Below are 22,661 nucleotides of genomic sequence, written 5' to 3' on the forward strand. Positions count from 1 at the left end.
TTTATTTATTCTTCAGATACTTTATCTCTTTTTGTAGAAGTTGAGAATAATAGCAATTGCCACGTGGGGATTACGCATCTCTCTGACATGAAAAATCTAAGCGGTGTTTGTGATCCACCAGTTCCACATCAGTGATGATGCGTAAACGTTAAACTAAAATTGTTGTGGTGGCTTAGTCCAAGTGTTCCATTCTCAGACACATCAGACATACATATATCTCATATTCTTAGCTGATCCGAATCCTTTTCTACGACACTTAACGTTTTCTGCAAAAGTTTCAATCTTTTCCCTATCGTTTCTACGTTACGTGTGCTCTTATCAACCTCTATTTTTTGAGGCAGCGAGGGACAGGACACTCGAAAGCTCAATTTTATTTTATTTTTTTGTTTATTTCTCTCAAGAAAGTTCAAATTCTATCTGGGTGTCTCTAAGCGGAACAAGCAAACGCAAATGAGCTTCCGCGAGTTGGGTTTTGTTGCTTCATGAGCACTACTACCACTATGTTGGATTCTTTAACCTATTGCCAAAGCTTTAAGGTAACATCTCTCCTGGTTTCGTTTGTTATCATTGTTGGGTTGGTTTTTGGTTTTGCGAGGTTTGAGTAATGCAGATATTGGTTTTGTAGATTATGTTATTTGAGTAATGCACACATCAGCTGCAAGAGTTTTTCTTTTCCCTTCAAGAAATTGAAGAAAAAAATGGGAAATTGACATTCTTATATAAAATCATTAATGTAGTATCACTCAATAGCTTAAATTTTTGAGTTGAATTGGTTAGTATCAGAGCTCACTGTCCCCCACTTTCTTTTAAGTATAATTATTTCTTTGATCCCACGGATAGGTGGGCCTGTGCATTGTCCACCCTCCAAGCCCAGTAAGCTCTCGTGTGTGAGGGGGTGTGTTGAGATATATAAAATCATTAATTTGGGTTGAATTGGTTCTTTACTGTGTTTAAACTTTGAAATTGTTTTTTAATGTAGTGCATATTAGAATTATATTGATGGAGTTGCGTAATCTAATCCATATTCATATAGTTGTTGCTTGTTCTATAATTTGCTTTGCATTTTGTAACATTATTTTTGTTGCAGGGATATGACCTTACCAAACAAAAGAGTCCGGGTTACTCTCATGCTATTTCACGATTCTGTAGAAGTTCTATTTTGATGCTTTATTCAGTTAACAAGCAAGTGCCGCTACTGTCACGTGGTGTTAGTCACGGGATATTTCATGGGACTTCTGTGTCAGAAAATTTCATTAAAAGGAGACATCTCAATGTTCCATCATTTTCTGGTTGGAAAGGATTCTATTTCTCTAAGTGTAGGCCATTACGTTGGGAACGGTTACAGACTAATGTAGCATATGATGTTGCTGGTGCTGTTGATGTCATCAATGATTTGGGATTGGATACTCTTACTTTCTTGGCTGTGACTGTCTTAATTGTGCCCACATTCAAGTCAATTAAAGCCAGTCCTGTAAGAAGTTCTTGGTGTTTTACTTTTCTTTTTTTTTTTCTAAAAAAAATAAATATAAAATTTATGCTCTTGAAATTAGGATAATCTCATATTACAAATCATCATAATCGTTATGACATAATGCTCTGCATTAATTTGGTTAAATTCCTGTATTAGTTTAACTACTTTAAATGGACTAAGGCATTCTTTGTAAATGATACAAACTGTTGTTGTAAATAGTGTTACCACATTATTTACATGTCTTTGTGTCTCTCATTTGCTTTGATACCATGTTAAATATCAAGACACAAGAGGTATTGATTGTAATCCTAAGAGAACTTTTTCTCTAACGAAATGACAGTCTATCTCAAATGATCAATTAACTGATGTATTCACTAAGTCTTTGAGAGGACCTAGGATAGATGATATATGTAACAAGCTTGGTTCACATGATCTATATGCTCCAGTTTGAGGGGAAGTGTTGTAGAGGTCCCACATTGTGTACATGTCTTTGTATCTCTCATTTGGTTTGATATATAAATGGAACCTCCTTTGTGTAGTTGACACAAGGATTACAATCAATACCTTTTGTGTCTTGATATTTAACACAAACAAAGGCATCAAGAGAGAGAAAGATGCGCAACTTAAGTTTTGATGATAATTTGAATAGCTGTAGATAGGAGATACTCCGTTTAATAGCAAACTCTATATCTAATGTTATTTTCTTTTACTTATACACCAACATAACTACTAGAAGTGTTATGCTTCAATGTATTTTTTACCAACATTGCTCTGGAGTTTGTGAATCAATTCCCATCAGTTATCAGTATTATATTCGTTGTCATCACTGTACTTAACAAATTTTGAAGTGAGCTTTACCATTCTATGAAGTTGAGATTATAGTTCTATGTATTGAAAAAGTCTAGATTTTTAGTTTATTGAAATTTGAAATTAATGATTTGTAGTGAAGACATGAGTTTGTTATTTTTATTCTGAATTGTAGAAAAAAATTATATCTAAAGCTACTTAATATTTATTAACATGCATGTTGAATCTCACACACATAATTGTGGAATTAGATTCGGTTTTATCCATTTACTTTCATATGTTTATAATTGAAATAAATTCAATGGTTGTCATTTTCAGATACTTGGTTTCTTCTTTGCTGGGGTGGTGCTCAATCAGTTTGGTTTAATTAGAAACCTTACAGATGTTAAAATTTTGTCTGAATGGGGGATCCTTTTCTTGGTAAGATGAATCTCAGTAAAGGTGCATTTGCTGCTACTCTTGTTATTGCTTTTTTTCTCTTTTGTTTGTCATCCTCAAATGGAGCATTGAAACTGTCATACATCCAACATATTCTAGCATGTTATTACTATAGTTCTTATAAGCTAATAGTTCACATTAAAATCAATATCCAGTGCCGGTCATTTACTGTTCTGTGTTTTCATGAGTATATAAAGAGAGTTTAGAAGGACTCTATAGTCAGGTGTTTATTGATTAACTTTCACCAGGTGCCGACGGAGTGCATGAAGAATGTTGTAGTGTGGTTTGTATATCCCTTAATAAAAGAAGATATCTCAACTGAGTTTTTCTTTCTGGGACTCTGGTTGTTTAAAGACCATAATTTTCAACTTGAATTGTTACAGAACATAGTTTCCGTATTGTGTCTTTGTTCTTGTAATCTTAATTTCCATCTCTATTTATTGCTTTATTTTCTATGTAGGTCCCCAAACTCGTAGTCATTGACCTATTTTATTCTTTATTTTTTAAATTTCAACGAGGGAGTGAGCCTGGAGCAGTGGTAAAGCTTCTCCTTTTGAAAGGTCACCTGTTTGAATTCGGGAAACAATATCTTTGCAAATACGGCTAGTCGGGGTTTAATGGGGAGTGGTTTTTATATTTTAAATTTTAACATAACAAATAACAATTGCTTGAACCTAACCATAGCAGTAGCACTTTTGCTGTTGTTTTCATTTATCTTGTTAACAAAGGTAGCATGCACATTAAAATATGATTGGAAGAACCTACTAAAACTCTCAAATATAAGTACAGATAACCTATATTCTTTACATGGTGATAATCATCAGCCTAATTCCTGATATACATGGTCTATAATTACTCTGAAGTACCGCCATTTCTTTTCAGCTGTTTGAGATGGGTTTAGAGCTTTCACTTGCACGTCTGAAAGCGCTTGCAAAATATGCCTTTGGGATGGGATTGGCTCAGGTATGATGCTTTGGGAGTAATAATGGGCATAGTAAGAAAATTTCTTCAGCCATTTCATTCAAGTCGCTCATTGTTTAGCCTCATCTTTGTTAAAGATTACAACTGAACGTAGATGATGCCTTTTGCTATTGATTTATCATATATATATATTTTTTATCACTCTTTATAATTGTTCTACAACTTGTAAGGAAAGTTCTAATTCCTTCTTTAACATCTATAAAATTACATCTTGGCATTTCTTGTCCTTATTTAAACTTTCATTTAAAAACTTTTGAAGGTTGTACTATCTACTTTAGCATTTACTGCTTTTGAACTTCCACCAAATGGGGCCATTGGAACACAAATTTTACAATTCCTTTTCCACTCAAGGTCAGATCTGGTGAGGTTTCTATATCTAACAATTTATCTCTGTTTCATGTTTGTACTTCTTCATTATTATAAATTACGGTCATTCTTTGGAAAGACAAACAAAATGCATACACAGAAACTTTCAATTAAGAAATTTAATGGATTTTGTATTGGTGTAAACAAGTTTAGAGTGTTAGAGAAGTCTAATATAAAACCATTAAAGTGACCCTTGCTTAACAACTTGAGCTTTTAGGTGTGATGATTATTTATGAAGGGGATGGGAGGTCATGGATTAATATTTCTTTTAGTATTTCTGTGATGTACCCCACCTGGTGGGATAAGATTTTGTTTGTTGTTTTTCTTGTTATCTGTTAGTGATGTAGCTGATTTGATGGTTTTGCAAAACACAAGTCTCCTTGACCATATGCCAATTTACTTCATTAATCTGGTTTAGCTCTCTCTTAAAAGAAACATTGCCTTTAAATGCCTCATGACGTGTTTGTCAGTTTATATATCATGGAAGTAAGACAATAATGCTACTAGATGCTTAATTTCTTTTGATATTAGGCTAACAACATTTATACCATAAATTCATATGAAAAATGAAATAAAGTGAATAATATTCTTTCAAACTACTATTCCTAATAAGGCTAGTAACTCCTGAATCCTTTAAGCTTCTTTGGATGAAGAGAGTTTTGTAATTTAATGTAGGTCAATGATCTGCCATGATTGTATTGATATATAAAAGGAAATAAATTGGGTGGTTTACATTGTGAGCTTCACTTTTGGGGTTTCCGTGTAAGTTCTGGTGCGTAATTGATACCCTTTCAGAATTCAGATGAAAAAGAAAAAGGGAAAAAAATATTATTTCTTTATAGTCACTTCAATCCGAGGGCGAATATTAGAGCGGCGGTAAGGTTGTTCCTTGTGACCGGAAGATCATGGGTTCGAGTATGGGAAATAGCCTTTGTGCAAAAATGTAAGGATAAGGTTGTGTTCAATCGACCCTCACCCCAACCTTCACAACTCGAGAGTCTTGTACACCGGGATTTGCCTTTTTTCTCTTTATAGTCGCTTCAATCCAAAAGAATTTGTTAAATCCTAGCAAAAAGTTTGTAATTCCAAATCAAACAAGTTCTACTTGACAATTGAAGTTGCTATGTTATGCCCTTTTTCTCTTTTGATCCATTTGTTTCATGGCTCCTAGCCACTACATATTAGGAAAATTAATCATTCTAATTCAAAAGCTACGATTGGTAAAAAGATATTGCTAGTGTATAAGAGCATTGAATATATTATTTTGTTGCACATTAATTACTGATCTAGTGAAGATTCTAATTCTCAATTTGGTAGTCAATATCCATTGAATGCTGGCTTTTAAATAAGATTCAAAAGCATTTGTGCTCTGTCTAGAAGAGTGGAGCATTCTGGTGTACACGTATTTTGAACGATGGAACTAGAGCTATTAATATTGGTTATCCATTGAAGCTTCATATGTGCTTATAGGCTTTGAATTTTTTATAGTGAAGCTTCTAAATTTTGTTTGAGTCAGAGAAATTATTCATGGACCCTTGCCTAAAACTTGAGCCTTTAGGCCAAGTGGTTCCCACTCCCTAGACATTTTTAAGGTCCTAGTTGACAGGATGGTAGATAATCCCTTCTGCCCTAAGTCAATAATTGAAACCCCACTTTCTACATGCTTGATCCATGTAGCTGACTCCACCTAGTAGGACATGGAGTTCAATCCTTACTGTTTCTATTCTTCTATAACTAAATTATAGTTTCAGCTCAAAGTTAAGTGGACTCATGCTTTGTCTACGCCTAAAGGGCTTTTGCATGTGTAAGCAGCTTAGATTTAAAAACCATTTGCGGACCTACACCAAACAGCTTAATCTTTTATGATGTTTAGTTGTTAACAAAGATAATTTATTATAGCTTGATATGGAAAGGTTTAGTATGAAGACAACTAGAAGAGGCTTCAATTTTTAATCTTTAATTTATTTTGAGAACATATTCATAGGTGAACATCAGAAGTGTCGATGAAGCTGTAGTGATCGGTGCTGCTCTCTCTCTGTCATCTTCTGCCTTTGTTCTACAGGTATTTGTAAAGCAAGGCTAATTCTGTCACATTGTTTGTACAAATTACATGATATTGATGTATCCATAGTACTTTGTGCTGTATCTATGGTAGTTGTACTTATATTTCACCTTTTGTTTTTGACTTATGACAACATTTTTTTACTATAGTGCTTTTATTTTTCAAATTTCCAATAAATAGGAACAATCATTTTTTTTAAAGTTGGATCAAAAGCAAAATAAATATGCCTGTGACTAATAGAAATAAATGTGTTACATGACTATTGACAGATCCGAGGAAAAGCTAGAGGGTTAATTTCTTTAGATTAATACTAACAAATTCATCCATGCTTTTATAAAATATTTATACCGGTATTCACATTCGAACATTGCATTTAAATTTTGGAGAAATGTATCAGTGGAAAAGCACGAGCTTGTGGTCGTCATATTTCATAATTAATTATTGAAAGATGTAAAACAAAAGTTTTTTTAAAAATTGATACATTTGATATACACTGATAGGAGTATTTATATAAGAGTAAATAAGAAAAAATGGATAAGAATGACTCAGCAACGAGTCATCAGCCCTATTCTATAGAAGCAAATTCAAAATTCAAATTCCTATTAAAGGAAAAAATCAATCACTAATTAATAGGAAACAAAAGTGGAAAGATTCTAATCCTGATTTTCTACACTCCCCCTCAAGTTGGGAGGTAAATGTTGATCATTCCCAACTTGCCATAAGGTCTTCAAAGGGTAGCCGGTGTAGGCTTTTAGTGAGGATATCTGCAGTCTGCTCTTTGGTAGGAATATACATTATACACACACTTCTATCTATTAGAGAATAATATTAATCATTAGAAAGTCCCTCACCCAACAGTTTTAAGGTTTTGGGTTGAAGTGGTTCCTTACATGGTATCAAAGCTTCAATGACCACAAGGTCACAAGTTCGATAATCACCGCTCCCACTTTCTAGTGGAATTAAAATAAGCACAAGGTAAACAAAAATTGGGCCTGTGTAATAATTGAATCTGAATATTATTGTATATTCAAGTGTGTATAACTGTACAAGAAGGCTCTCTATTTATAGAGACTAAAAGACCTAATGGGAAGACCTAATGGGCCAAGCCCACAATCTAGACTAATCTAATAATAATAGATTAATATTATTTCTAACACTCCCCCTCAAGCTGGTGCGTATATATCAAAAGCTCCCAGCTTGTTACAAATATGATCTATTCGGGGACCTCTAAGAGCTTTAGTGAATACATCCGCGAGTTGATCATTGGAATTGACAAATGCTGTCTCGATCTCCCCTGACTGGATCTTTTCTCTAACAAAATGACAGTCAATTTCTATATGCTTGGTCCTCTCATGAAAGACTGGGTTAGAGGATATATGCAAAGCGGCTTGATTGTCACAAATGAGCTTCATAGGCCGTTGTTCACAGAGATGGAGTTCCTTAAGCAATTGTCTCAGCCAGATGAGCTCACAGGTTGCATTTGCCATTGCCCGATATTCTGCCTCCGCACTGGATCTGGCGACCACAGTTTGCTTCTTACTCTTCCAAGAGATCAAATTTCCTCCGAAGAGAACACAATACCCTGAGGTGGATCATCTATCTGAAGGAGAACCTGCCCAGTCAGCATCTGAATAACTAGAGATCTCTGAACTCCCTTTATTTGTGTATAATAAACCTCTTCCTGGCGCCTTTTTAATATATCGGAGAATTCTAATAACTGCATCCCAATGGGAGTCACAGGGAGAATCAAGAAATTGACTTGCAACACTCACTGCGAAGGAGATATCTGGCCTTGTCACAGTAAGATAATTCAATTTTCCAACTAGTCGGCGGTAGCGACTAGGATCTGGCAGTGGCTCCCCCTGTCCTGGTAATAACTTAACATTGGGGTCCATAGGTGTATCAATGGGTTTACATCCTAACATGCCAGTCTCATCTAGGATATGCAGTGCATACTTCCTTTGACAGATGGAAATGCCCCGCCTAGACTGTGCGACTTCGATCCCCAAGAAATATCGAAGTCTGCCAAGATCTTTGGTCTGAAATTGATTGAATAAATGCTCTTTCAACTGATCAATCCCGGTCTGATCGCTGCCTGTAATGATAATGTCATCAACATAGACCAGGAGATAAACGCACTGGCCAGAAGAGCTATGCCAGTAAAAGACAGAATGATCGGCTTTGCTTCTGATTATGCCAAAGGATTCAACAACTAAACTAAAGCGGCTAAACCAGGCCTGAGGAGATTGCTTCAGGCCATATAAAGATTTCCGAAGTTTACATACCATTCCAGAACTCTCCCCCCTGAGCAACAAAACCTGGTGGTTGCTCCATATAAACTTCCTCTTGCAAGTCACCATGTAGAAAAACATTCTTAATATCAAGTTGGAGAAGGGGCCAGTGATGAATGGCGGCAAGAGCAAGAAACAGGCGAACAGAAGCCATCTTAGCAACAGGAGAAAAGGTATCCCCATAATCAAGACCAAAGATCTGTGTGTATCCCTTGGCCACTAAGCGAGCTTTAAGGCGATCAACAGTGCCATCAGGACCAACTTTAACTGTGAACACCCATCGACAACCAACAACAGACTTGCCGGGAGGAGCACGAACAAGACCCCAAGTGCCATTAGAGTGAAGTGCCTGCATTTCATCAAGCATCGCCTGGCGCCACCCTGGATGAGATAGTGCTTCACCTGTGGTTTTAGGGATGGAAACAGAAGAGAGACTAGAAACAAAGGTAAAATGTTGTGAAGAAAGTCTGTCATAACTCAAGAAAGAATAAAAGGGATGAGGATTTCGAGTGGATCGAATACCTTTCCGAAGGACAATGGGAGGAGTCTCTGATGAAGGATCCGGAGGAGAAGAGCCGACGGGAAAGGGCGATGAGTCATCAAGAGGCAAAGTCGGAGGAGGTGCAGGCTGACGACGCTGGTATGTGAGGAGAGGACGATATGCAGGTATGGAGGTAATGGGTTGCTCCTCTGGAATAGGGTCACCTGCAGCTGGTAAAGACAAGTCAAGAAAAGGAACAGGAAGGACCTGATCAACCTGTGACACTGGAGACGGAGTAGAGTGAAAAGGCTGCTGATCAAGGAAAGTGACATCAGCAGAAACGATATAACGCTTGAGATCAGGAGAATAGCAACGATACCCTTTTTGAAAACGTGTATACCCAAGGAAAATACATTTGAAGGCCTTGGATGTCAACTTGTCTTTACCTGGAGTAAGATCATGAACAAAACAAGTACAGCCAAAAATATGTAAAGGCAGAGGATAAGAAGGTGCTTCGGAAAACAAAATACTGTGGGGAACATCATTATTTAGCACAGAAGAGGGCATGCGGTTGATAAGGAAACATGAGGTGATAATAGCATCTGCACAAAAACGGAGTGGGACGTTCATATGAATGAGAAGGGTACGTGCAGTTTCAACTAGATGTCTATTTTTACGTTCAGCGACTCCATTTTGTTGTGGAGTGTGGGGACAGGTAGTCTGGTGTATCGTCTCATGTGTATCCAGAAATTTAGAAAATTCAAGAGACACATACTCTTTTGCATTATCACTGCGCAAGATTTGAATAGAGGCACCAAATTGAGTTTTTATTTCTGCACAAAACTTTTGATAAATTGAAAATAACTCAGAACGATTTTTCATTAAATAAACCCAAGTGCAACGGGAGAAATCATCAATAAAGGTTACAAAATACTGAAAACCCAAAACTGACATAGTCGGACTCGGACCCCAAATATCAGAATGAACAATAGAAAAGGGAGCAGCAGCTCTCTTATTGACTCTACTAGCAAAGGAAGAGCGAGTATGTTTTCCCTGCTGACAAGACTGACAATTCAAAGACTTAAGACCTGACAAAAAAGGAACCATATGCTGAAGCTTCGAGAGACTTGGATGACCCAGACGGCTATGGTGGCGCGTGCTGAGGCCGTTTGGGACGGGTCTTGGACAGAAACGGTCGCCGGCGTGAGGGGATCCTGATCGCGTGGTTTCTCGCCGAAAAGGTGGCCGGAACAGTGATGAACAGTGACGGAACAGTGTTTCTGGCGATGTGAACAGTGTTTTCCGGTCAAATAATGAAGGAGGATGACGATCTGAGATCGAAAAAGGGTCTAACAATGTTCGGAGGGTTGAAAAAGTTTGCCGGTATGATGCACGACGGTAAAAGGGTTTGCTGGTATGATGCACGGCAGTAAATAAGAAAGGAAAAGATATATATGCGGAAGCAGAGCCCTCGGATCGAGAGCTCTGATACCAAATTGAATCTGAATATTATTGTATATTCAAGTGTGTATAACTGTACAAGAAGACTCTCTATTTACAGAGACTAAAAGACCTAATGGGAAGACCTAATGGGCCAAGCCCACAATCTAGACTAATCTAATAATAATAGATTAATATTATTTCTAACAGTAATATCCACGCTTTAAGCCCAAAGGGATCTTGCGTGAGGGGGGATGTGTTAGAGAATAATATTAATCATTAGAAAGGCCCTCACCCAACAGCTTAAGCTTATGGGTTGAATTGGTTCTTTACACTCTCTTCTAATTTTTCTTTGATAAGGTGGCGATCAACCTCCACATGTTTTGTTATGTCATGGTGAATTGGATTTTTAGCAATATTGACAGTAGTCTTATGATCATAATACACCCTAACAGGTAGGGAAAAAGAGATCTTCAATTCCTCAAGGAGTCTTCTTAACCAAATTCCTTCACAAATACCATGGGCTAGTACCCGAAATTCTGCTACTGCACTGCTCCTGGCAACAACTGTTTGTTTCTTACTTCTCCAGGTCACAAGATTTCATCAGACATAGGTGCAATATCCTGAAGTGGATCTTCAATCCAATGCAGAGCCGGTTCAATCTGCATATGTATATATTTCAATCATCCTCTTGTGTCCCCTTTTAAAGAACAATCCTCGATTAGGGTTTTTTTTTGAAGTACTTGAGAATTCTTTAAACTGCACGTAGGTGTTTTTCCTTAGGAGAATGCATGAATTGACTAACCATGCTAACTGCAAATGCAATATCAGGCCAAGTGTGAGATAAGTAGATCAACTTCCTCACTCATCTTAGGTACTGTCAACTTCTTTCGCATCTTCAATTTCCAATTTAATATTGGGTTCAATTGGAGTCTTTGTTGGCTTGCACCCAAACATTCATGTTTCTTGTAACGGTCTAGAATATATTTCTTTTGTGTTAAGGAAATCCCTGCCTTACTTCGAGCAATCTCCATGCCCAGGAAATATTTGAGAGATCCAAGATCCTTCAGTTCAAACTGATCAGCTAAACTCTTCTTCAAAGAGTTTATCTCCTCACAATTATTACCTGTGACAATTATATCATCAACATAAACAATGAGAATAGTAATTTTACCACCAATAGTGTTTTAAAAATAAAGTGTGATCAGTCTGAGCTTGGAGGAATCCTCTTTCATTAACAGCTTGAGTAAACTTCTCAAACCACTCTCTAGGGGATTGTTTAAGACCATAGAGAGACTTCTTCAACTTGCATACTAGGTGGTGGATCCATATAAACTTCTTCATGTAGATCACCATTCAAGAAGGCATTCTTTACATCTAATTGTTGCTAGGGCCAATCAAGATTGGCAGCGAATGATAGAAGAATTCAGATAGTGTTAAATTTGGCAACAGGGGCAAATGTCTCTTGATAGTCTGTCCTATGAGTTTGAGTAAATCTCTTAGCAACCAAATCTGGCCTTATACTTGTTGATGTTGTTATCTGTATCAAACTTTACTGTGAACACCCACTTGCAACCTAATATTTTATTTCATCTGGGTAATGCTACAGACTCCCAAATTCCATTTCTGTTGAGTGCATCCGTTTTTTCAAAGACTATCTTTATCTATTTTGGATCGGCAAGTGCTTCTTGGATTTTTTTTGGTATTTTTGTACTGTCTAACATAGTGTTGAAAGCACGAAAACCTACAGATAACTTTTCATACGTGATATGATGAGAAATAGGATAAGCAGTACAAGATCTAGTATCTTTTCGGAGAGCAATAGGCACATCTAGGTCAGCTGTATCAGTGTTGCTGGAACTAAGGCTCAAGTCAGAATCCTGCCAATCTAGAGGCTCCTGAGGTGATTCTCGTTTGCTGTAAAACTTTTCCCATTTATCGGGAGGATCTCCATTCTCTGGCATAATAGCTCCCCCTGTCTTTTGCACAAAGACTACCCCTGTCTCCAATAGCAAAGGTAAAACAACAGAATTATTTGGTTTCCAAGACTTATCTTCATCTACCCCAATAGAGACCCCTTGAAAAGTAGTCGAAGGAAAAAAGGATTCTCTCTCATCAAATATGATATCCATAGAAACAAAGACCTTACGAAGAGAAGGTGAGTAACACTTGTAGCCTTTTGGTGTTAGGAGGATATCCTATGAAGACACATTTAATAGACTTAGGATCGAGCTTGGACCTTGGATGAGGAGGAATATGTACAAAAGCGATACAGCCAAACAACTTAGGAGGAAGAGAAGAATGAGCCCGGAAAGAATGAAAGGTGTGGGTAAGATGAGATAAAGAAGATTGAAAATTTAGGACACGAGAAGGCATCTGATTGATGAGGTATGCTGTAGTCAAGACAGCTTCTCTCCACAGATATTTAGGACATGCATGGTAAACACAAGAGCTCGAGCATCTGACGGTGGTGACCGTTTGGGTTCTGCTCAGAATTTGATTTTGCGGTGACTGGTGCCCTCACTTTGGTGATTAGGCCTTCGCAGATGAAGATTCCGGCATGAAAAGTGACTTTGGTCGTGAACAATAACTCCCACGCGAACAGTACTCCGGGCGTGAACAATACTCTAGTCGTGAACAGTGTGCATTTGGCTGTGACAGAACTGAAAAAAAATCTAAAAGGCTTTTGAATTTTAAAGTTGACCTAGGGTTTTTTAGGAAGTGGTGGAATAGTGTTTTATGATACGGGAACAATATTCCTAGCCTTGAGGATGACTGATCTAGGGGAGCAATGAATCCGCTCTGATACCATATTGAAAGATATAAAACAAAGGTTTTTCTAAAAATTGATACATTTAATTTACACTGATAAGGTTATTTATACAAGAGTAAATGAGGAAAAAAAATGGATAAGAATGATCAGCAATAAGTCATCAGCCCTATCTTATAGAAGCATATTCAAAATTCAAATTCCTATTAAAGGAAAAAATCAATCACTAATTAATAGGAAATAAAAAGAGGAAAGATTTTAATCCTGATTTTCTACATTAATACAACTAAAAAATATAGCTAAGTTTGATAGCTGGAATTCTTTGCATCCTTCCTTCCCACCTTTACATTCCATTCTGGATCTTATTGATCATTTTGGAGATAATACTGATTTAGTAGTACTAGTTAATGATTATGTCATTTTTCTCCTCTAGCCCTGCCACATCATGTTGATCCTTTTGCATCTAGTAAGCCAGTCTCTTGATTTGTAAACTTTTCTTTCCAGCCCTGTTCTTTTATCCGCTATTGCTTTTTCTTGTGTACTTTATTAATTGAAAGAAATTACATTAAAAATAATGACTAAGTCTGTTTTGTATTAGTGGTTTTAGACTTTTAGGTATTTCCAATGCATGAAAACATTGTAATATGTGAACTTAAAATGGATAATGTAGCTTATCATGCATGTATATTTAGCTTCTTGCAGAGAAAGGTGAGCTTCCTACAAGATTTGGTTCGGCAACTCTTGGAATACTTCTTTTGCAGGTTTTTGTCTTACACTCTTGCTTGGTTACACTGTCTTCATCCTCCAAGTATGTAGTTTTTTATCACAAAAAAAATGTGGTTGTTAGAAATCATTCCATTTATTTTAGTTTACCTGTTGATATCTTCTGATAGGCGTTAGTAGATTGATAAATGTCAGTAAAGAAAGGCTTTCATATAATTAACTTTTTTCCTTTTCTGCTTGTTATCTCCAGGACTTAGCTGTTGTTCCTCTTTTAGTCATTCTTCCAATACTAGAGAGCCAGGTGAGATGTAAACTATAAACAGTATCTAACATTTATCTATCTCTTTCTATTTTTAACATACTGCCTTTCTGGTTGCTTCGTTGTAAAATGGAGTTAACAGTTTTAGGTTTAGTAGAGCTCTTTATCATGGTTAACATTGTCTAGGCATCAGCTATTGTGTTTGTAAAAAACCTTGGGATACACCACCCCAAAAGCTAGCTCAAAGGGTGGGAATGCCCAAGGCCTTATAAACTCCACATTAGTTGCACATACAACCAATGTGGGACTATATATCTCAACACGCCCCCTCACACGAGAGCCCTTTGGACTTAAAGCGTGGATAATGCAACAGGCCCAGCCTACCTGTGCTAAGAAACTCCACAAGAGAAAGTGGGGGGCGGCGAGGCTCTGATACCATGTAAAGAACCTTGGGATACACCACTCCAAAAGCTAGCTCAAAGGGTAGGAGTGCCCAAGGCCTTATAAACTCCACATTAGTTGCACATACAACCAATATGGGACTATATATCTCAGCAGTGTTGCCCACCTACCACTTTTACATACATGCAAAAATACGTTTATTGTTTGATGATGATATTTATACTATTTGTAATTGTCAAACTTAGACTATGTATCAGGATATGAGCCTTTCAAAATGGGCTGAGTATAAAGGCTGAGCCTGTGTGTATAGAACTTGTAATTACTGCCAGTTGTCACTTTGTATGTTAAAAGTTGTAGCAGGGACTGATTAGTACCAGTTTTGTGAAGACTGGAGTCACTTACTTGTAATCGAGTTGACTATATTTTAACCAACTGGCTTCGATTAACATCTATGGTCTAGCTTAAAGAGGAGTGACAGAATATGTATTAGTATATTAGCCTATCTATTTAAGCTATGATTAATATATGGGTTGGTCTAATATGTACAACACTTGTAACAAATTTGTACTAATCTTAATCTGAAAATATAATACAGTAGTTAGAAGCCTAATAAAGTCAGCGTCTCTTTTCTTCAAAACTCACTCTCTATATGTGTCTGTTTATGGTATTAATACAAGGTCCTATATGGTAGCAGTTGGTGCATTGCTAGATGTAAAACTATTAATGAGTCTACGCCTAACAGCTTAAGCTAACTTGGTCCTTTATATGGTATATGAGGCTCTATGATCAAGTGATCTTATTCTTGACATGTATAAAGGATGAGAAACTTTCATACCAAATAAATATAAAATCAATGTCAAACTCTTAGCTTGCAAAATCTTGGAAAGTTGTGTTGTCAAAGTATAGAACCCTTCACTTCCCTGATAAACTTTGTATGTAGATTTTGTCTTCATAACTATCTAGCAAAAGTTTCTTTGTATATATGTTTGCATGTATGTGGGTGTGTGCACACACAATACAGCAATGTGCTAGTTCTGTTCTTTTTCATTTCCTACACTTAAATGATAATTTCGTCTTACTTTTATTATCAAAAGGTATAACTTTTTGAGGCCATCTGACTCCACCAACTGTTATTGAGGCCATCTCGACTATTATATATCCTCCAATAAAGTAAATGGGTTATTTTGCTCATCGGATGCATCTAGTTATGTATTGATAGTTCACCCTGTGCTTTTTTATTTCTCATTCTAGAATATGTCTGAGGAAAGTGTTTTGCCCATGCTTGCTCAAGAAAGTTTGAAGGCATTAGGTGGATTGGGTCTGCTTTCTCTTGGGGCAAAGTACATTCTCAGAAGAGTTTTCGAGGTCTGTATGGAATATACTTAACAAGGGCATTTTATCCAAAAGTTAAAATATGTCAAAACTCATTTTTGATATGTTCCAATCAGTAAACTGTTGGCCAAATTCAGGTTGTTGCAGATACAAGGAGCTCAGAGGCTTTTGTTGCTCTTTGCTTGCTGACTGTTGCCGGGACTTCACTAGTCACACAGAATTTGGGCTTTAGTGATACGGTTTACTATTTTCCAAAGCATAGGGTTTTAATTTTGGGTTGGTTATGGGATAATGGAGAATCATTAGTTTGAATATCTGCATGACAATTGTATGCAATGTCATAATGCAGCTTGGAGCATTTTTAGCTGGAGCAATCTTAGCAGAGACAAATTTCAGGACCCAGATTGAAGCTGACATAAGACCGTTTAGAGGCTTACTGCTTGGGTTATTTTTTCTAAGTACAGGAACTTCAATTGATATGCAGGTAATATGATTATCATTTGTGCTACATGTGACATGTTATTTCGTTTTTCTAAGAAACATTATTTGTTAATTGGAATGTTGTGTCTGTGCATCAATGCAACTTTAACTGCGAGATTCATCAAACTAGATATTATAATGGCCCAAGACTTTATCACCTGGGATAAAACATTCTAGTAAATCACAACATACTGAAGGTGTACTTTGGATAAATGCAAATACCCAAGTAATTGCCTAGTGTTTTTTAAGTCAGGATACACACACACTCACTCAACCTTTTTATGTTATTCTATTAAAAAATCATTGGTTGAATGACATCCAAGTGATTTATCTGTTTTCATACGACTGGATCTGTGAATTTATGATTTTTAATGAATAGTGATTTTGTTAGATCCATGCATTAAGAAACGTATATCCTTAAGAACTTACTTTTTGCATGAAATTATGCAATGTACCTATCCTCCCCTATGAAACTACATACAGATAAGCATGTTTTTCTCTCTATATTGAATATTATTTTTTTGTTGCAGCTCCTTTTGCGAGAGTGGCCAAATGTACTTTCACTCTTGGGAGGTTTAATTGCTATCAAGACATTGATCATTACTGCAATTGGTCCTCGTGTTGGGCTTACTTTACAAGAGAGTGTAAGAATAGGATTGCTTCTATCCCAAGGAGGCGAGTTTGGATTTGTAGTTTTCTCCTTAGCAAATAGGTAAGCAATTATTTAACCTAATGCATTGATGCAATCTGAGTGAGAATATTGGGTTTGTTTTTAATAAAAAAAATTTGTGGCTTCTTGTAATCAGGCTTGGGGTGCTTCCGCTTGAGCTCAACAAGCTGCTCATAATTGTTGTTGTATTGTCAATGTCATTAACCCCCTTTCTAAATGAAGCTGGAAGAAGGGCTGCTAGTTATATTGAAGACAAATATGATGCTGAGAATGTATGCCTTTATTGTAAGATGTATAATTTTGGAAGTTATGAGCACACACACATGTCCTTGTATATAAGGATTTTGATTAGCCATGACGGATTACAGGTGTATTTGAAATAAAATGTCTTACATAAGAAATGAAACTAAAGAATACAAGAAAATTCACATGCTGTATAATTAGTAGGTCTTTTGGGGCAAATTTCATTCTCTCTGGATTTTATGCATCAACTTATCTTTGTTTTAGTAACTTAAAAAAGATGCTTTAGAAGAAACTACGGGATATAAAGAACAAAATTTAACTGTTTCCTGAAGATATATACCTGGCAATGTTATGCTAAGTGATTTCATTTAACTGCAAGTTTACATTGGCTGACTAATTTATGTGCAGAAACAGAAACCAGCTGAGATGTTGAACTTCAATGCTAGTGAACCTGTTGTTATTCTTGGATTTGGACAGATGGGCCAGGTAGATCAATCAATGCATTGTAAAACCTGTGATTTTATCTTGCCCGTTTCTAAAATTATTTCCTTTGGCTCCTTTTATAAAGGTCCTTGCCAATTTCCTATCAAATCCATTGGCTTCAGGAGGAGATAGTGACGCAGTAGGATGGCCTTATGTGGCATTTGATCTTGACCCCACAGTAGTAAAGGTCAGTGTTTCTGAACACTTGGATGGCTATTGTCTACTATTACGTGCTTAGGACTTTTTCTTTTCCTTTTGTAAGTTGTTTGAAATTCTTGAGTAGAAATCTGCTGTTTAGAATGTCTCCAATTTGGTATTGAGGAATCTCTTTTATCCAACATTCATCTAGTTTATTCTCCCATCATTAACTGCTGAGCAGGCAGCTAGAAAACTTGGTTTTCCTATTCTCTACGGGGATGGATCACGTCCGACTGTTCTTCAATCTGCCGGTATCTATTCTCCGAAAGCTATCATGGTTATGTACAGTGGGAAAAAGAAGATTATGGAAGCTGTTCAAAGGTTGCGGTTGACTTTTCCTGCAGTAATAATCTCTTCCCTTCTTATCTCAATTTCTTATATCAATTTGTTATGCGTGAGAGTATTTATATGCACAATAAGGAGAAAGTAATGGGCTTTTGGAATGAAAAGAAACTATGATAGTATGATGAGACTAGCTTTATAACTATTTGATTTTTTTTTACCATTCTGTATCTCTTTTCTCATTTCTCTTGGTTTAATTGCTTACTTTATGATGAAATTCCTCAGATCCCAATCTATGCCAAAGCTAAAGATCTCAAGCATCTTTTAGATTTGAAGAAAGCAGGGGCAACGGATGCCATTTTGGAAAATGCAGAGGTATTGTCAATAATATGTTTCCCTCCCCTGATGGTTGGAGCTTGTAACACTATCAATCATTGCTTAGTATTTCAGGGGAGACTGCAGCTAAATATTTAAGTTTATTCTTGCAGACGAGCTTACAGCTTGGTTCTAAGCTGCTGACAGGCCTTGGTGTGATGTCTGATGATGTAGCATTTTTGAGTCAGCTTATTAGAGATTCCATGGAACTACAAGCTGAAGAAGCAATCAGCCACTCCGAAGAACGTGAATTAGATATTATGAAACCACTGCAGGTACTTCAAAACGATGTTTTGGCTCGGGTTAATGCTGAAATATGGTTTTGAGTGTGTGTGCGTGTATGTGTCAGCTGACAGGTGGATGATTTGTTTGAACTTAATAGAATATCTATTTGATTCTACATAAATTCTGCATATTATACATCTTGGAGTAGTACATAAATTTCATTTACCTCCATATTTTCTGCATTGGCTTATTGATGAATTTTCAAGGAAATTAAACTTTTCCTTTGAGAACTAGATTTCAAGATAACTTTCTCATGTCATGCTTCATTTCTCCATTTTTTAGATTTGCTCTTTATAATTTTTGTGGTTGGTATTGCCATAATAACTTATATAGGAAGAAACTGATCTGTGAACATTGTAAGGTGAGAGCTGATGACTTGATGGAGGCAAGTGTACCGATGGCAACAACTTCACCAGAATATGAATCATCAGAACTGAACCAGAAAGAAGATCAAGCTTCGTTGAGTAGAATTCAGAAGGAAGTAGATGCTGAAGAACAAGATTATGAAATAAATCAAGCTGCGAATTTAGAAGGAAATGGTATTTTATGTAGTAAACAAGGTACTGAAGAAAGCTCAAGGGTTGGATCTCAAGATGCTATTGAACAGAATAATATGGCAGACACATCAATCCCTTATAATACTGCCATGGAGGAACCCTGACAATGATATAGGGCTTCTTCCCATTAGTTTTGAAGTTATTAATTCAAATAATCTCAAAGTATTGAACTTATTATTGCACTAACCTGTAACTTCTGAAAGATTTCAGCAAGTTGTCATTTTTTTTCAGAGCTAACGATATATGTATAGGAAACATCTCAATTCAAGAGAGAGTTTGTAGAACAGCATCATTCCAACTGAGATACTCATTTGAATTCTTTGGAAATCACAAAATGCATAGTAATTAAACCTATGTATGTATAATTGTAATTTTTATTTCTTGCTCTAGCATGCAAACATTTTAATATGTTGTCAACCTATTGAGTTTAGAATGTAGTAACACATAATTATAGAATAAATTTTTTTCCGTTAATGTTGTCAATGCTTCGAAATTAAATTCATGTTACAATCACTATTGAAGTATAATTATCAACCTATTTGGACAGCAAATATTCATGCTTGTGTGTCATGTGTGAAGCTTTTGATTAAATTAATTCATTGTCTTTGGTATTGCGCAAAAGAAAGGTTTTTTTTTACAAATTATACAAACTATGACGGTCATACTTCAATCAAGAGTGTATGACCGATCATATTTAGTGTAATTTGTAAAAAAAAAAAAAAATTGTTTAACCAGGACCACATTAAAAACAAAAAAATGAGTATTATGTACCAAGATAAAAAATATGTTTTAACTGCATGGAAAATATCCTAGTTTTGAATTATTATTTTTTTAATTGTATTGGAGATGTTTAGCTTATAATGTAACAATTTGAGTACCTTTTCCTTGAACATGCCTTCTGATCCATTTAGGACTAGCCAGTTTATTGTTGGTTTAGATAAATACCTGGATGCAATCAAACAGTTATTCAATTCATGCGTTTCACCGTGAGATTTAGAGTCTGTTTGGTGTGACGTATAAGGTCTGATAGTATAAGCTTATACTATACGTTATGACATTTTCGGTTGTTTTGTGTGACCATCGTATAGTATAAGCTTATACAGCAGAATTCCTTAATACATCAAAATTAGAGCTGGCAAAGTGGGCCGCCCTCCCGCCCCGCCCCGTTTGGCGGGTTGGCCCGCCAGCCTGAACCTATTTTACACTGACCCACCTCGGCCCAACAATACCCGCCATCAACCCGCCAAAAAATGAGCCCGCCTCGCCCCGCCCCGCTTTTGAGATAGGTTGAAAAACTCTGCACGCCCCGCTCCGTTTGGCGGGTTGAGCGGATTGGCCCGCCGAGCCGAGCCCGTTTTGCCGGCTCTAATCAAAACGATGTATAACTTAATCTGGCATAAGGGAGAGGGATTAGGCATAGGCGAACCCAGGGGTGGGGCTAGGGTTGGCCACCGCCCCTCCCTGTTTATTAGAATTTTGTTTACTATATATATATAATTTTGGGCTGAAAAAAATTAATTTTAGACTAAAAAAAATTAATTAATTGGGCTGAAAATTTCAAAAAAAAAAACTTAAACAAACACAACTTTAGAAATTGAAATTTTTTCCAAAGGAAGGAGCAAACTTTTAGGGCTCAAGAAAAAATTTCAAAATTAGACACACTTGATTATCAAGAGGTTGGCGAAAATCATTGTCAAAGAAGACAACAACAAAACAGACAAACAAGGGTTCCAATTTTTTGAGCTAAATATTGAGGAAGGAAAAGAGTCTGCATCCATTGTTGAATGGAAGATAATCAAGACCAGACTTCAAAATTGAATGGAAAACTAATTTCTTGATGTTTCTTTGATTACATATGTTGAAAAAGAAATTGTTTTGAATTTTAGCACAAATTCAATTATAGAAGAGTTTAATAATACGAAAAAACGTAGAGTAAGAGCTAAGTGAATTGACCTTAAATTTTGTAATAAAATTCTTTCAAACTTTTTATATTAAGTTCATATATGATTGGATGTACTTTTTTTAATAATATATAAAAAAAAAAAATCGCCCCCCACTATAAAAATTTCTGGGTCCACCACTGGGATTAGGCCTAATAAGGGATTAGTGTATTAACATCGTTGACTAGTGCAATTCTCAAAAATTAATATACTATTTTAATATTAATATATTAAAATAAAAATTAATTTTTCAATATATTAAATTTTAAAATATTGAATATTTTTATTTTTATAAAAATTAATTTATTTTTTGGACACACTGATCAATAGATTTTTATAAAAATTAATATCATATGATATTTTTTGAAGAATTATATAAAATCTTTATTAAAAGATATTATTATTAAAAATATTTATTTTTGTCCTATATAGTTTTTTACAGTGCATTACCAAATATTAGATGATAGTATCTTATATAATATATTATTTTATACAATACCATACTAAATGCTGGATAGTATTAAAATTCAATCTGATCTTATCTTATGCTATGCACCAAATATGCCCTCAGGGAGAGATTTCACCCGAGAAAAGTATATCCTTATATGTAGTTTATTGGGATGAGATCTGCAAGTTGGTATTTTATTACTGTGTGATTATTGTTGGGGTTGGGCATGTGTCTCCAAGATGGTACAATTATCAGTGGCAGTCAGCCAGTCATCGAGTTTATTGAATACTCCCCGTTTGAGCATTTATGATTTTTTTCTAATAAGATTCAATGGGTTGAACCGACAATAATTCCAAGATAATGAATTCCAAGATTGTGAGTTCCAAGATAGCGTCTCTCCTCGGCAGATAGAGCCTTTTGTACCATCTATTAATGAATTGTTGTGGCTACATTTGACATTTCGATCTCGTACACATTTCCTAGATGCATTCTCCTCTTGCTTTCTTTTTCTTACGCCTTCAACTTTTTCTCATATTTTCGAAAATTTACCTATTCCATGTAAATCAAAACTCCTTTCAGTACATGTCTAAACTACCGTTTTACGAATATCATGGTCATTTTCAAGTTTCCATCTCTCATTGAACAAACATCTTTCAATTTCCTCACCATTTTTTTATTTTTTTTTGGTATAAATTTCCTCACGTTTGTTTTCAAGAAGGTTGTATCCACCTCCGAGGCAGCTTTTAAAGCTTTTAATATTTCCTCACATTTTCAAGAAGGTAGTATGAACCTCACATTTTCTTTCTTTAATTTTACAAACTTTCAATCTTTGTTATTCCCATTACACCAATTCTTTACTATTCATTAAAACTTTGGT

General features: G+C 35.9%; 1 protein-coding gene across 2 annotated transcripts; it reads left to right on the forward strand.

Annotated features, from left to right (window-relative positions):
* The first annotated feature begins 266 nt into the window (after positions 1-266).
* Positions 267-19,754, forward strand: LOC133313282 (K(+) efflux antiporter 3, chloroplastic-like). Of its 2 annotated transcripts, XM_061514626.1 has the most exons (19): positions 274-536; positions 1,088-1,471; positions 2,597-2,698; positions 3,599-3,679; positions 3,957-4,058; positions 6,048-6,125; positions 13,800-13,868; positions 14,081-14,131; positions 15,743-15,856; positions 15,961-16,062; positions 16,173-16,307; positions 16,834-17,015; positions 17,110-17,245; positions 17,625-17,702; positions 17,785-17,886; positions 18,079-18,240; positions 18,465-18,554; positions 18,668-18,829; positions 19,201-19,754. In XM_061514626.1, the coding sequence occupies exons 1-19, from the start codon at positions 483-485 to the stop codon at positions 19,498-19,500; spliced, it is 2,484 nt and encodes an 827-aa protein (XP_061370610.1). In that variant the 5' UTR covers positions 274-482; the 3' UTR covers positions 19,501-19,754. The 2 variants fall into 2 exon arrangements, with proteins under 2 accessions (XP_061370612.1, XP_061370610.1); XM_061514628.1 differs by lacking the exon at positions 19,201-19,754 and having other exon boundaries at positions 267-536; positions 18,079-18,218; positions 18,668-18,805.
* The last annotated feature ends 2,907 nt before the right edge of the window (positions 19,755-22,661 follow it).

The sequence above is a fragment of the Gastrolobium bilobum genome, unplaced genomic scaffold (assembly GCF_033153095.1).
Source record: "Gastrolobium bilobum isolate Gb01-03AN ecotype WA unplaced genomic scaffold, APGP_CSIRO_Gbil_v1 utg8451, whole genome shotgun sequence".
Classification (NCBI taxonomy): Eukaryota; Viridiplantae; Streptophyta; class Magnoliopsida; order Fabales; family Fabaceae; genus Gastrolobium; species Gastrolobium bilobum.